Source organism: Molothrus aeneus, chromosome 4, assembly GCF_037042795.1.
Source record: "Molothrus aeneus isolate 106 chromosome 4, BPBGC_Maene_1.0, whole genome shotgun sequence".
Lineage (NCBI taxonomy): Eukaryota > Metazoa > Chordata > Aves > Passeriformes > Icteridae > Molothrus > Molothrus aeneus.
In genome coordinates, this window is record NC_089649.1 from 59,432,128 (window position 1) to 59,447,425 (window position 15,298).

The window sequence follows — 15,298 nt, forward strand, 5'->3', positions numbered from 1 at the left end:
GAGGAATGGTCACTGTGCTGGAGTGTAGGGCTGCTACTGAGAGAGACCATGACCAACTGAAGGGGTGGATCAACAGAAACCTTGGGAGGTTCAGCTGATGACAGATGCCAAGTCCTGCACCTGGTACAGAATAATCTTATGCAGGTGGGAATCAACTGGAGAGTGTGCAGTGAAGGGCCACAAAGGTGATAAATGGTCTGGAGCATCTCTCCTATGAGGAAAGGCTGAGAAAACTGTGACTGTTCAGCCTGGAAAATAGAAAGCTAATCAATATATGTCTACCATGCAGGAAGGATGCAAAGAGGAGAGAAGCAGGCTTTTTTATGTAGTGTCTTTTGACAGAACCAGAGCAATAGGCACAAACTGACACACAGGGGATCCCTTCTGAACATCAGGAGACAAGTTTTCTGCTGTGGGGATGACTGAGAATTAGCACAAGTTGACCAGAGAGGTTGTAGAGTCTCCATCCTCAGAGATACTCAAAAGCAGTCTGGACGTAGTCCTGAGCAGCTAGCTTTGGGTGCCACTGCTTGAAGAGGATCATTGAACCAAATGACATCTAGAGGTCCCTTCCAACCTCAGTCATTCTGTGAAATGGCTTTGGAGGAAAAAGCTCTTGGATGGATGTCTTACTGAGGTAAAAAACCAGTTAAATGGGACTTTGCAATGCATCCTTGCAACAGTAAAAGCTAATTGAGTACTGATCTGTGTTAGTAAGAATGAACTAGTCAAATCAAGGAAAGTGATTATCATGCTCTCTGACATTTTTGAGGCTACATTTGAAGTACTATATTCAGTTTGGGGTTCCCCAGTACAAGAGAGCTTTAAAATATGGAAGTAACTTGAGTGAAGGTTGCTACATAAAAAGTGTGTGTGCCTATGATGTGCCCTTGGTCAGCATATGTGGTGTAGCTGGGATTTTAAACATCTTGTTTATAAAGTACACAAGTTGTACGGATACAGGTAAAGCAGATTATTTGGATCTGCTGCAGAAATTGTGTTTGTCTGTGTATTCTTCAAATCTAAATAATTCAGATTTAAAGTACATGTGTGGGATTGTTTGTAGCATATCTATGGCATGTGTTGTGCCTTTATCCAGTATTTGCAGATGCCCATAGCCTTGTGTAGATTTCCATCTATTTGATCATTGTGAGATTCAGAAATCATAAGCTGCTAAATTCTTATTTTTGTGCTCAGAATTTTAAGTGTATGGTAGGCCTACTTCTGAAATCCTATGGCCAGCTGGAGATGGAAGTTTAGAGAATCTCCAGCAACTGAAAAGATTATGGTCTGGAGTTCACCTGATCTTGGTTGAAATTTGATCAGAACATCACCAAGAGTAAATGGAGTATCCATCTAAACTTCACTGCAAAAACTTGCCATTAGAGGTTTCCTTCTCTCTGAGAGATGAATCAATTCTCTAGGATAGATTTTTTGGTTAGGTTACTGTTAAGATGCCATATTTTGATTGAGATCCCCTATTTCTTGTGCCATGTTTTAAAAAAAGAATGGCAGATTTGAGCATGAGAACTTTCATTGGTTGCATTTGGAGGAATTGCAATTCATTTCTGTCTTTAAGCAGTTGCTTTCTCCCTGCACGTTTTTCATTTTTTCCTCTGATATTGCTCATTTAGAACAATGTGGTTACTGCATCCTATCTTGGTAGCTGAACTTTTGTGGTGGGGCAGAAGAACTCTGCAAGCTGTGGAAAAGAAGAGTCCTTTGTTCTTTATAAATAAAGGGTGTTAATAATCAACACTGAAAGCTATTTAAAACTACCACATTTATCTCAGAATTGAGAGATGCTGAGAGTAACTGTGTAGTCAGTTGCCACAGCTATACTGATAGGGAGTAAATAATTCAATTATGGCAATATAATCACTTAATCACATGTATTTGAGTGTCCATGTCCTCAGTATCAGCAAAGACAGGAGTGGTTAAGTATGTGTGGACTGTAAGTTGCTTTCATTTGCAAAAAACTCTGTTTTCATCTGCATGTTTCTGCAATAATTAAGTTGCTCTTGACTAAATTAATATTCTGTGAATAGAAAAAATACTCTAGAATTTTGTCGTGACTTATTTTATAATATTAATGGAAATTTGAAAGTTTAGTTCCTTGATGCAAAAGTCAGTCATAGGATGAGGGTAGCTGAGGATAAATGAAGAAGAAAACATATGTTTTTAATTATTGTTTTCTCTAGCTTCCTTTTATTGTGACAGATCTTGACATAAACTTGGCATGTCTTAAATTTTGATTATCAGTACAAATATATTGCCTGGTTACAACACGTCTGTACTAACACTTCAGTTTTGAAATAAGGCTGCTGCTGTTTGCATGGTAAATCTTTCAGAAGCACTCCCATAGCTTACCTATAATTGCTGCCCCTACCCACATATCTAGTTTAAATTATCTTTAAGATCTGGCATATGCTACATCATAAATTGGCTTGTTAATAGGAGTACTGCAGACTCTACTTTCTCCAGGGAGCAGCAAATAATTTCTGCAATATTTTCAGTTTCCAGTGACCTATTTTTGAAAATGCTCTATAATTCCTAAACAAAAAGCACTCACATGTGCACTAACATAGACAAAATGTCTCTTACTAGAGTGTAATTATGCAAGCAGGGACTATTCACTATGTTGCTGGAGACTAGAGAATCAATGTGCTGTTCTTGGCATGTCGTCTACCATGCATTTCAAACCTTTTTCATCACAGGGAAATACAGTACTTTTGTGTAAAAATGCCAACGTTAATTTTCTTCCTTAATTCCTCACATATAATAGGGAAACAACAGTTTCTATGCTGTCTACTTGGTCTGTACTCCATATACTGTAAGTTTGTGGAAAATATGATGTATTTTTTTTGAAAGCAGTTGTGGAATTTCTCTGTTGAATAAAAGAAAAAGATGAAATAAATTTTAGCCATGGAGTTGTGAATAGTCTTTCATTAATTATCTCTATCATACTAAGTTGTTTATAGAGTGCTGTTGTGGTGAAAATCTAAGCAGAAAGTATTCTTTATGACCTGGATGCCATGCTGCCTTTTTTTTGCATCTATATGATGTTATACCTGCCATCTTTGCTTTTTGAAAGTGCAGCAAATATTGGCAAGACTAAAAAAAATGTTCAAGAAAAGAATGTGCTTTAGAAGCAGTGTTTTAGATCACAGAGAAAAGGACCAAAAGGAAGTGAAGTCAGCTCTAGTTGCAAACTTTGTTAACTGATTTCTTTGATAGTAAATCCACTGTGAATACCCTTTCATCCAAAGGGGTAGGTAGGCTACAGTTGTCTAGAAGACATGAAGCAGAGTAGAATTTTGATGAAGAATTGGTTAGAAAGAGTTGGCTAGCCTTAAATGCTCACACTTTCTTATTTATTCTCCATCAAACTCTGATTAGTGTTGAATATTGTTTAGATAATCTGCTCTTCTACAAGCTGGTGAAAGAACTTGACAGCTGGTGAAAGAAGCATTGCCATGTGCTCTTTCCTCATTTACAACTTCCAGCATTATGGCTGGTGGTTTTTTTACCATACCTATCCTTTAGATTGAGTTTCTTTTCCACTGAGCATTTAATAACTTAAGTATGTCATTCCTAGAGCAAAACTTAGATCATGAGACAATTTAATTTGACAATTTAATACCAAGTGCCCAGGCATTTGGGTACTTATAAAAATAGTCAGGAGAAATTAACTGAGATTAACTTAGAGGTGTAAGATATTAAGTAATAGATTGTACCAAAATTGGAAGAGGGAAGTGGATGTTTAATATTATATTTGATTAGTAAAGAAGGAAAGATAGCAAGAGGAAAGTTGGGTGTCATAATTCTTTATTTCCTTGAAGGAACTGATGAAAGCTGTTCCTCAGAAATTAATAGCAACTATATAAATATAAGGAACAAAAAAATCAAGTTTGCCAAGGAGTTGGTAACATTGGAGGAAACAAGATAGATTGGTATTGCTGTCATAAGAAAGTAGGAGTTGGATGTATCTCAATAGGATCTGTTGCCCTCCTTCAAAGCTATCCATGTGTAATGACTTTTATCAACCTTCAAAAATTTTTTCAGTGTTTGTGTACACAACTGTTATAAGTGGTATAATTCAGAGCTTTGCTATTCTTACAGTCTCCATAGGATTTTGTTTTGTTAGTTTGCTTGTTTTTAGTACTCTTGCTGTAATCTTGCTGTGAGTTAAACCTATCTCTACATGTTGTATTGATCACAGATTTGTAAGAAAGTGCAGGTTGGAAGGATGTCAGGAGGTTGGAGTAAAACACTCTAAGTAGGGTCAGCTGAGAGATGGAGCTAGGCTGCTCAAGGATCTACTGAATCCTCCCTGTCAACTTCTAAGGATGGAGACTGAGCAACCTCTGGTCAACCTGCTTTATCTTCCTCATGGTGAAAAAGCTTTTCATTAGTTATGGTTTGAATTTCTCTTATTTCAGCTTATGCCCACTGAGTTTTATCTTGCTGTGCACTGCTGTGAAGAGTCTGGCTCCATCTCCTTCATTGCTTCCTCATGGGTATGGGAAGGCTGCTTTTAGGTCTCCCCAGGGCTGTTTCCTCCCCATGCTGAAGAATTTGGGTTTGTTCATCTCTTCCTCATAAAACAAGTGCTCCAGCCTCTGATCATCTTGCTAGCCCTCTGCTGAAGTTACTCCACTTTTATCTTGAGGGACCTAAAGATGTGTTCTGACTGGATGTGTTCTTTTAGATATGATCCAACAAGTGCTGAGTAGAAAAGTTTGCTGGACTGGTGGCTGTACTTCTGCTAATGCAGCCCAGGATCACATTGGCCATCCTTGCTGCCAGGGAATGTTGCTGGCTTGGATTTGGCCTGCTGTCTGACAAGACCTGCAGGTCATTTTCAGTTGCTCTCCAGCCAGTCATGTATTGCTCCCCTCAGCCTGTATTTCTCATTCCTTCCCAGCTGCAGGACTTTGCACTTGTCCTTGTTGAATGTTGAAAGGTTCCTGTTCCCCCATTCCTTGAGCATGTCTACATACCCCTTTGAGGTAACCCTGCCCTCGGGCACATTGGCCAGTCTTCCCAATTTAGTGCCTTCTGCAAGCTATGTATAAAGGCATACACAAAGAGAACTCCTGTTATCTTTTCTTGAAACTTGTACCAGCATTATCATGCCTACCATAAGTCATGCGTTTGTTGAAGCAGTCAGGTTTTTTCCCTGCTTTTTTCATGTAAGTCATGGTTTCCAAACCTATGATACTGTTACTTGTTTCTTCTTAATAGTACCCTTTTAAGACATTCAAGTCCAGAAATGGATGCATTATTTCACCTGGAATGTTTTTGGCCAGTGTGATATTTGTAAAACAAACTCAACATATTCAGCTGTGAGCTGTAACTCCTTGATCCTATTATATGGAACCTGCTACAGAGCCAGATGCTTCCTATTGTGCACTTGATTATTGCTTCCTTTGAACTTGTCATGGTATTTATTGAATTGCATCTTATTATTTTTACGCTGTTTGTCATCATAAAATCTGAACTCTCCTCAAATAGTCTTGCAGTCTATATTAATTTGTATCAAATGTGAAATTATTAAGTAGGTGTACATTCTGTTTTGTGATCTAAGGCACTCCTTATCATCTAAGGCTCTCCTTTTAACTATCAGTTAAAACTGGGCCCAGACAAATGTCTGAAAAACTTGAAAAATCTTTTCTATTGAGAGTAGGTCATTGACTCAGCTATTTTTGTATGGATCATGCTGTTTTTTCAGAATATTTGTGAAAATTTCATGTGAGAAACAGTGTGCAGATGTATGGTTTTTTTGCCAGGTGTGAACTCCTTGAGAACAAGTGTGCCTGAAACCAATTCTGAATTTACTCATCATTTAAAATATACTGACCTTATTAGGGTGTAGTGGAAAGCAGGAGCAAAAGACTCAATAAGATCTGAGAGATGATCTTAGAATTGTGGAGGGGACAGGGATGACATTTGGACTGTTAATAGGCTGTGCTTTATAATATTGAATATTTGTGCTGAGGAATCATCAGAAGTGTCTGCTTTAAGTATTTGTCACCTGTAGCTTGGCCCAAAACCTTGGAAATATATGGGACTCCTTTTTGAGTTCTCACCATGTCTTTAGGTTCTCTTTTGAAAGTTTAAAGCTCGCCAATACTTCTTACTTATCTTCTGCAACACTGAAGGAATGGAATCTGGCCTTTATCCCCAAAAGGCAGCAGAAACATGACAGACAATGTGCAGAAATGTATAATTGAAATGCCTTTTTTTTTCTTTCAAAAAAGGGAACATTGAAACTACAACTAATATTTGTTAAAACAAAAGACCTTCTCCAGTGTAATTTTTATCTTCCCTGTTAGTGTGAAATGCTATTTTGGGTTTATCATAAAGCATATGCAGTTTGTAATATTTCTGATATAAATAATTGTGCTCTTGACTGTATTGCCATTTATTTCCTGAAATCTGCATTTGGAACACATGAAATGCAGGAGAAATACTGTAATAATGTGTATAGTGTAGAAATTTATAATTCCTTTAACTGACTCCTGAAAGATATGATGCCATTATTTGTTACTACTCTATTCTATGACAATAATAATTTAGACTGCTGCAAATCTTACCATGTTAAATTCTTTTGCAATCTGTAACATTTTAAACATGTCTTTTTATTTAGGGCATTCTCTTGGTTTATGATATTACCAATGGCCAGAGTTTTGAAAATTTGGAAGACTGGTATAATGTGGTAAAAAAAGTGAATGAAGGATCAGAAACACAGCCACTTGTGGCCTTGGTTGGAAATAAAAGTAAGTTACTCATATTTACTTATAATTGAAATACTCTGGATGTGGTTTGCTATTAAAGAAATGACATAAGGTATATATATTTGGCAAAATGCAACTGAATACTATCTTGTGTGTTATTGCTGTGTACAGATGACATATTTGGATATACTTCAGGATTATGGTTCTGGGCAGATAGGTTATGTTATGGGGCTTGCTGCATCATGCTTTGCCTAGCCTGCAGCCTCTCTCAGCAGCACACAGGAGGAGGGAGATCACTTGCCTGTGTTTGAATGTGATAGACCCCAGGATATAGCCATGGCAGTGGGGAACTGGGGAGCATTTCTGGGTGTATTAAAAGGTGTATTTCATGGTTCTGTATGTGAAGAGACTGCTGCATTAACTACTGGTATATGTTTAAAAAACTACACTATGCATTAGGCATAATACTTAGGAATTGCTTATCAGACTTTTTTTTTCAATGTTATCTGTAGTTGTGCATATCAAGTGATTTGTGTTGTTCTGGGATTTTTTTAACCTCCTTTTTTTTGATCACATAAGTATAATATAATGGTTTTCTTCTGACCACCAAAACATGTCACTTTATATAATCATCACTTAGATAGTTTCCTAATTATATGGATTCCAAATTTCCCCATTTCCAACAAAAAAATCTTACATAAACATCCTTATTAGCATATCTGATGTCTTGATCCTTGCTTTCTTACCCCTTTTTCTGTTGAAGATGATAAAAGCAACATATAAGAATTTTAGAAACAAAATGGTAGAAGTGGATACATAATTTTTAAACAGTATAAATACGTTATTTGAACAACAGAAAAATATTTCATTTTTTTTCACTTTCCAAATAATTTGTTTCTATGTTACAGTGACCATGTCATGAACAAACCTGAGAAAAGGACTTAATCCAGCAAGCTAGAATTGTCTAAAATAATTTGAAAACAATGTAGAGACAGCACTTTCATTCAGAATCATTAATTGTAGTATTGCTACAGTGATGCTGTAACATTTTATTATATTAATTATGAAAGACTAATTTCCTGTGAAGAAAACAGAGAAGGTCTTGGAGTTACAATATATAAATTGTAAACAGAGAAGGTCTTGGAGTTACAATATATAAATTGCATTTCTGAAAGCATAACACTGACATGTTGTACTCTAGCAGACCAGAGTCAATAATACAAATTCTGTTGAAATTCAAATGAAAAGTATTTTTCACTGGTTTCTATTTTACCCTAAATTTGGACTTCCTTGCTGGAGTTCTGCAAATGTTACTAAGTATTTGCAGTAAGATACACTAACATAGCATAAAAAAATGTTCCTTTGTTGAACTGGCACAATAGGTGCAGAAAATGATACATTGGTTTTGATTTGGAGATGTTTTATTTCTGTTTTTTTTCAAATATATATATATATATATATATATATATATATATATATATATAATATATTTTTCATATCCGATGTTTCATTGAGAGCATCTGGAAGTAGAATCTGGTTTCCTAGGTGAGTTTTTAGACAAATGCTGACACTGACTAGAGAAAGGTCTTTCATTTTATGGAAATAGCAGCTGAAGGAATTGCTTGCTGCCTTGTTTTCCTTCAGTAGCTGTATATAAAGAAAAGCTGCAAAATATTGATTTCATGTGATGCTAAGGATGTTTGTTGCTGTTGCACGTGTTGAGCATGCAGGGGATACTGCTTACAGAGGGATGTTTTTGCTTTTTTTTTATTTCAGCATGATAAAAATTAGACTTTGAGAGTATATTGCCTTCCTGAATTCTGTAGTAGGATAAGAATATCTAGGAGGGCTTCCACCCCAATACTAAAAATTTAATAGTAGGCTCCTGTTGTTACATAAATGGAAAACAAGGTGTTTATACAGAAGCATGGTGTTGACTCTCACATATTATGAAGAGATAAAACTACTGGTACTAGCAAATTATTAAGGAGGAATCACTCTGTTCAACTTCTTTGTTTAGTAAGTGATAAAACACTCATATACAATGCAAGAGCAATAATAGGTTAAGAGCCAGGAAAAGCCATTTGATGAATTGATGAACTTACTTGACCTCATGCATCATTCAGAAGAAATACTCCAGTGAGTGGTTTCTGTCTCAGGATTGTACTTGGTTTTTTTGAGCTGTACATGTCTTTTAGGAAAATATCCAGGTAAGCTCACTGAAAGATTAGAAATGTCAATATCCACAGGCAAGTTATTCTAGCACTTAAATTTCTTTCTGATAAAAGCTTTTAAAATTTGCCAAGAATGCAGTTATTTTCATTCATAGCATTTGGAAAGCTTTGGGGCCAGTCTTTAGATACCTTGATAAGAATTTGGAAGCTCAGCCTCTGTTTTGAAACTTTGGCTTAAAGTTAGTTACTTAACTTGGGCTGTCCTTTGTCTGTTTTCTCTTAGTAATACTGTCTGAAATACATGTGTATTTTTTCCATTTTGGGGGAGATATACCTGGATTTTCTCTAGGGAAAAAGCTATAGCTTGTAAGAAAACAAAAATATTTCTCTATGTAATATGATACAGAAAACTGTACACTTGAATTCTATTACATGAAAATAATTTCCCTCGGTAATTTTGTCATTGAAAACAAATTATTTGATACCTAGCGGTATCTGGTGCATAATTGTTTACTACTGTTAAGTCATGCAGTTTTATAGGTAATTTATTAGTGGTTTCTAGTATCAATTTGTAGTCATTTAGTTAAATGTTAAGTTTGTGGGGATTTCTTTAGTATTCCATAAAACTTGAAGAAATTGTTCAGTGCTGATTTAAATGAATCAGTGCTTGTTTTCACTGTTCTGGTTTATTGTGCATTGCAGTAGATTAGCAAACATGAGCACAGTAGGCTGCTGTGTCTGTTTAAAGCATGGTAATTAGCTTCAGAGTGGTGTCAAGCTATTAAAATGTCCTGTTGTGATTGTAAGAGGTTATGATTTACTCATGAAACATTGGAAGGGTAATTTCTACTTAAAAAGCTCCTATCAGTTGCTGGTATCTCATCTATCAGAGATTTATTTGAAAATAGTAGAGCAGTATGAATTGATACCTAAATTCTGGAATTCTGGACCTTCCCACCTCTCTTTTTTATTTTCCCTTTTTTTCATCTTCTCATTTTGTTTGTTTGTTTGTTTTGGTTTTTGTTTGTTTTTGGTGGGGTTGTTCTTTTTTTGGATGAAGGCATGTCATTGCCCACTAATTTATTCAAAAAATTGGGAGAGCAAGAGCTTCAGAAATGCAGATCTCTGTTGTAAAACCAGGACTTTATTGAAGCTGTCTGGGTTCCCTCTGTGTGCTTAGTTTCAGTTTTCATTCTTTTTTCCTTCCTGTACCTTTTTCCTTTTTTTTCATAGCCTGTCCTACACATTTGATCAGAGAGTAGAAAGCTGATTTGAATCAAGATCTCGCCCAGACCTGCTTTCTGCACCAATGTTCAATTATCAATTGTCTTTCCATAGATTTTTGTCTGTGCATTTGATGAACAACAGAAGGAATTATAAAATTTAATATAGGGATATTTTTTTCCTATTAATTCTAAGTCATAAGATCTTAATAATCCTGAGCTTTACAGCTGACACTGAATCTTGAAATTGACTTCCTAGTAGTTTACGTTGTGTTATTTTATTCTTATTAAATACAAAGTGTATTTGAAGTGTGCTTTGTGTTGCTAGTACCACTTGCTTTGCACTGTTGGCTGGGGAGTAAACCTTACTGTTAATTTTAACTTTCTGTTTTAGAGTTTCTATGCAATAACTCAACTTTTGTATATATGCTGCTGTCAAATACTCTGATTTGTATGGTGTAAATGAGACTATAGTTACCAAGTGAATGAATTGTGTTTTGTGCACTTAGGATCATTGCTTAAATTAGGTATTGATAAAGTTCAGTGATCACAATGGATCTTCTAGTCATTAAGTGTGAATTAGAGAGGGTTTACCATGTTTCATATGATTGATGTGTTTGCTTCCTTTCTACCTTGATGGCTTTATGTATTTTCTTCTGTACTAATCTACAAGCAGTCTCCTCAAGTGTCATACCAGCATTTTCAGTGGATATATTGTAAACAAAAATTAACCCAGGTTGCATGGGAGCTATACCCATTTGATTTATAGCTACCAAGATGGTCTTAGGGCGGTGGTTATCTGTAGCTTATGTAGGGGGTAGGAATTATCAGGTACTGGTGTATAGTGGCTGGATGAATGATTTCTGTTCTTAGAGATATTAACCAGATCCACTCCTCAATAAAGACTAATAACTCAGATTTTTAAACAATCTTCATGACAGATGAGGGCACAGAGGAGAATGCATCAACACTAATTAAGAATGCTGACTGTTTGTTCGTCTTAGCCGTGATTAATTGATCTTGCAGTGCTATCTCTGAACAGGAAGTGGGATGCTGTTACATTGTGAAGTTTAAAGGTTACATTTTAGGGTACCCTTTAACTTGCCCTTACATACAACATAAAATGTTTTTACCTATCTTATCTGAGCACAGAAAGAAACATTTTCCAGCCCAGATACAAATTAACATTTGGTGTTTTGTGTATTAATGTGAATCTGGCAATCATGGGACTTGCCCAGTTTGCTTTTTGACTCTGTTGCTGCATTATATACTTAGTCTCCCCCGTTGTGCTCATAAAATTTCTTCATTAATACTCACTTTGATAATCTATTTTATTTAAATTCAGAGCTATGCATTCATTCTCTTGTCCCTCCCAACCTCCCCCAGTTTTCTGTTCTTGCTTCCCATGGGCTTGCCCTTTTAAGGTCCTTCACCTGTAATTAAGACAAGTGTTGAGCAGCTAATGCAAAGACCCCTGTTCTTTGGAGTCTTATGCCTGATTCAACTAAAGTTCCTGTATGCCCAGCAGGAGGTCTGGTCACCTGAGCCTTACACATGCTCTTGGGATTGGAGGGTAAACTACTTACATATAGAGACTCCCTTAAAAAGAAAACCTTGTCCTGTGCTACAATCATTTTACCAACTCATTTGAATAAATGTAGAATGATGATACCCTGTTTTAAAATATATATAAAATGTTTGTCTCAACCAACTTGTAAGATTAATAGAAAATTGCAGTCCTATGGATTTGTTTCAAAGGTCAGGTAACTTTATTAAAAATTACTTTTAATAAGAAACTTAAATTAATGGAAGAGAAAACCACAGGTAAAAATGATCTTTTATTTGCCATAATATTATATTTCCAACCCAGTATCTCAATATGCTCTGTATTACTTTAGCAGTGGGAACAACCTAAGAGCACACACATTTTTGAGTGAAAAAATTACCTTGCTTGTCTGAGAAAGCATTTGTCTTGCAAGATTTTGATCCTAAATCATGCTTAGCTTAGCATTAATAGGGCTGAGTACCATACATGCTGAAGAGATCTATTAAATTATGTCTGTTAAATTGCCATGTGGGCAAGTCTGCTAAACTGTGATTAGTAGACAGCTTGAGCCTCAAGTGCTGTTCTTTGGAGAGGATCTGAGCTTACAGAACTTTACACAGAAAAAAAAGAAAGGAGGTTTATTGCTCTTGTGTAGTATTTACCTTGCCATATTGATTGTCTGTGAAGGGAAAACACCTGGCAGGAAAAATTACAAGGATCTGTGCATATGTATTCCATTCTGGCTCCAGTCCTCATGTGACTTGCTGTGATAAATATATCTGTTGCAAAGGGCTGCAAATCAGCCCATGTTTTACTACAAGCCTTCTTTCAGAATCCTTCACTAAATGATCTCTTAGATAAGAAGGCAGTGGACACAGAAGCTGATTAGCAACCTGGTTAAATGCAAATTTTTAGACTTCTGGACTTCTGTAGAGTGCTGCAGCCATTATTGAGGCATATATACAGTATAGTTTTTGATGCTGAATCCTTTTTCTCATGCTGCTCAAAAGATAATTAATAATCCTTGTGAAATGCCTGTATTCAGCCCAAATAGCATTAGTTAGTAGTGAGCTTGTTTTTTCACTTGTGTTCTGCTGCATTCTGGGCTTCATGACGGAGTTGAAGTTGAACAATATACACAACTTGCACTCAGAAGATATGTTACTGTTGTACTGCTTGTCTGAGTTTGAGATTTGTACAGCTAGACAGAGTCCTGATGTAAACAGGTGTAGTTCTATGAAAATCAATGAATTTGCATTCAGTTGAACCAGGGCAGTTCAGATCTGTGCGAACTATTTGCAGAAAAAATGTTTTCTCATTTGGGTCATACAGTGCTTTTACAAGAAAGTGTACAAAGAATAGTCATGAACTATTTCAACTAATAAACAGTTTTTATGCTACACTTTTTTTTTATTTTAGTGACAATGAATAAACTGGTTTCTTCTTCCTACATGTAAAATCTTGAGGCTGCACTTGAGATTTTTGTTTTGTGCCCTTGGGTTTTGTCTGCTATGACTAACCAAGAGCCACAACCAAGTTCAAGGACCTGGTAGACAGTTGTTAGTGCAGTTGGAACTCAAACACCAGTGCTACAGAAGTACCAGTAAATAATATATTCTCATTCCCTAACAGTTATGCTTAAATTGAGAAAAATCTGTAGAGATGTCATTGAAAAATGCAAATAGAAGTAAACTGTTTAAATACAAAGGTTAGAACAGTATATGTATCATATTTTTATAATAATACACAAATGAAATGCTGAGAGATCTCTTACTGCTTCCATGGATTTTGTCTGTGGTTTATTTAGCAATGTAGACATACGCCCAATAAAAAAAGATGCTGCATAAACTATAGTTCAGGCTGAATGTGCTTCTGTTTTTGGTTTAGGTAGAAATGTTTTTTCTGGCTGCGTCCTTCATACTTAGGTCTTCTTACAACAAATGGAAAGCCCTTAATTGTACCTAAGGGAATAGTTAATCTACGGTGGACATATGGTGGACAAAAGCTGAGTCTAGTAAATGAAAAAAATTATAAACAGAAAATGTGTGAATGTCTGCACAGTCTGAGAGTCATGGGAGATATTGTGCTGTTGGATTGGAGCTTATTTTAGGTTAATTTGCTATTCTTTTCTATCAGTGTATCAATAGAAGTCAGTGGAGCATAATATACATAGTTTTAAAACCCAGTCAAATTCATGTCTGTTTTATTGGATTGAAAAAAAAAAACAACTATTTTTAAAGCAGGGCAGAATTTCTTTTCTTTGCTGGTTGTCCTGCTTCTACCTTTGCCATGTGACATAAATGCAATTTCAATTTCATTAGTGGAGGGAAACTCTCTGAAATTTTTAAAAGTTATAACATTTGATTGGGGGTAGTTAATCAGTGTTAACCCTGAGCAGCTCTTGGGCTTTATGGATTCAAGCATTATATGTGGTTGCACTGCTCCAGCAAAAGGTTAAGTATTAATGGAAAATGTTCACAGCTCTTTTACTCAAAGAAAACATGTTACTTGTAAGTTTGCTTTTGATTTTACTTTTACAGTTACATTGAATGTCTTCATTCATTTAGCCATCCATAAAGCAAATATTGTTGCAAATGCAGTGGATAATAAGTCTTTTTAGGACTACTTGTGTGGTATGTCACAGATCATTAACTGCAAGTAACCACCTGACTTGAGGGAAGTCTGGAAGCATCATTACAGTGAAGTAAGCTTTTATTTCTGTATCACTGCAGCACATTGATTTGTAGGAATGTCTCCATTAGCTACTGTGGAAATATATTCTCATATATTATTATTGAAGGAACCTGATGAGAGAGGATAACCAAATTTTGAGTGTGAATAGGGCATTACTATTAGGATTTTGGATAAAATGGAGAAAAAGACAAATGCTATTGTAGCATTATTTTCTGTTTAAAACCTAGAAAAGTCAGTAAACTAATATTTTTTACCAGCTTCAGAGTTTCAGAGTCAGACTGATAAGTGTAGTAACAGTTGTACAGCGTTTCAACTGAAATGCACGTAGTAGTTGAATATATTTAATACTCTGTATGGGCAGAAAGTGTGGAGGAGAAATTTATTCCTAACCAGCAGGGAAAACTTCGGCTTTTTGTACTGATTTCAATTAAAAAAAAAGAAAATTAAGACTTTTATTGGAAGTAAGCAGTTATTATTCCAGTTCAATTTAGAGAATGAGGGATAGTCTATGTTAATATGGGGAATAATCATAATGGATAACCTTCACTTTCTTTGTGGTATAGTATGACTGGTGTGCATGCAGATTGAAGAACAAAGAAAAATTACAGGGAATGTATTGTATGTGTATTTTTAAATTGTGTAATTGTCAGGACATCATCATGTTTATTGGGGTTTTGCTAGAGAAGTGAAAATTAATGGTACCATTTTGAGTTTAGCCCACAGCTACATCTCCATTCCTGAGACACTGTGGGTTTATGATACCCATTTCAGTACAAGAACATGTGTGCTCTGCTAAATGTGTGGCTTCTTTTATACAGTTTTATGCATATTAAGCACTTATGGTTATGAGCTCTTTATTGCTCCAGTATTTGAGAAGGTATGTTTTGATGAGGCACCAATTGTGCTGCAGTTTCTTTCTGC

At 35.7% G+C, this 15,298-nt stretch overlaps 1 protein-coding gene across 2 annotated transcripts in view; it reads left to right on the forward strand.

Annotated features, from left to right (window-relative positions):
* Positions 1-15,298, forward strand: part of RAB28 (RAB28, member RAS oncogene family) — a 63,698-nt gene that overhangs the window by 14,890 nt on the left and 33,510 nt on the right. For both annotated transcript variants that reach the window (XM_066549190.1, XM_066549189.1), the window contains exon 4: positions 6,653-6,782. In XM_066549190.1, the coding sequence (XP_066405287.1) occupies positions 6,653-6,782 (130 nt within the window). The remainder of the gene's footprint in view (positions 1-6,652; positions 6,783-15,298) is intronic.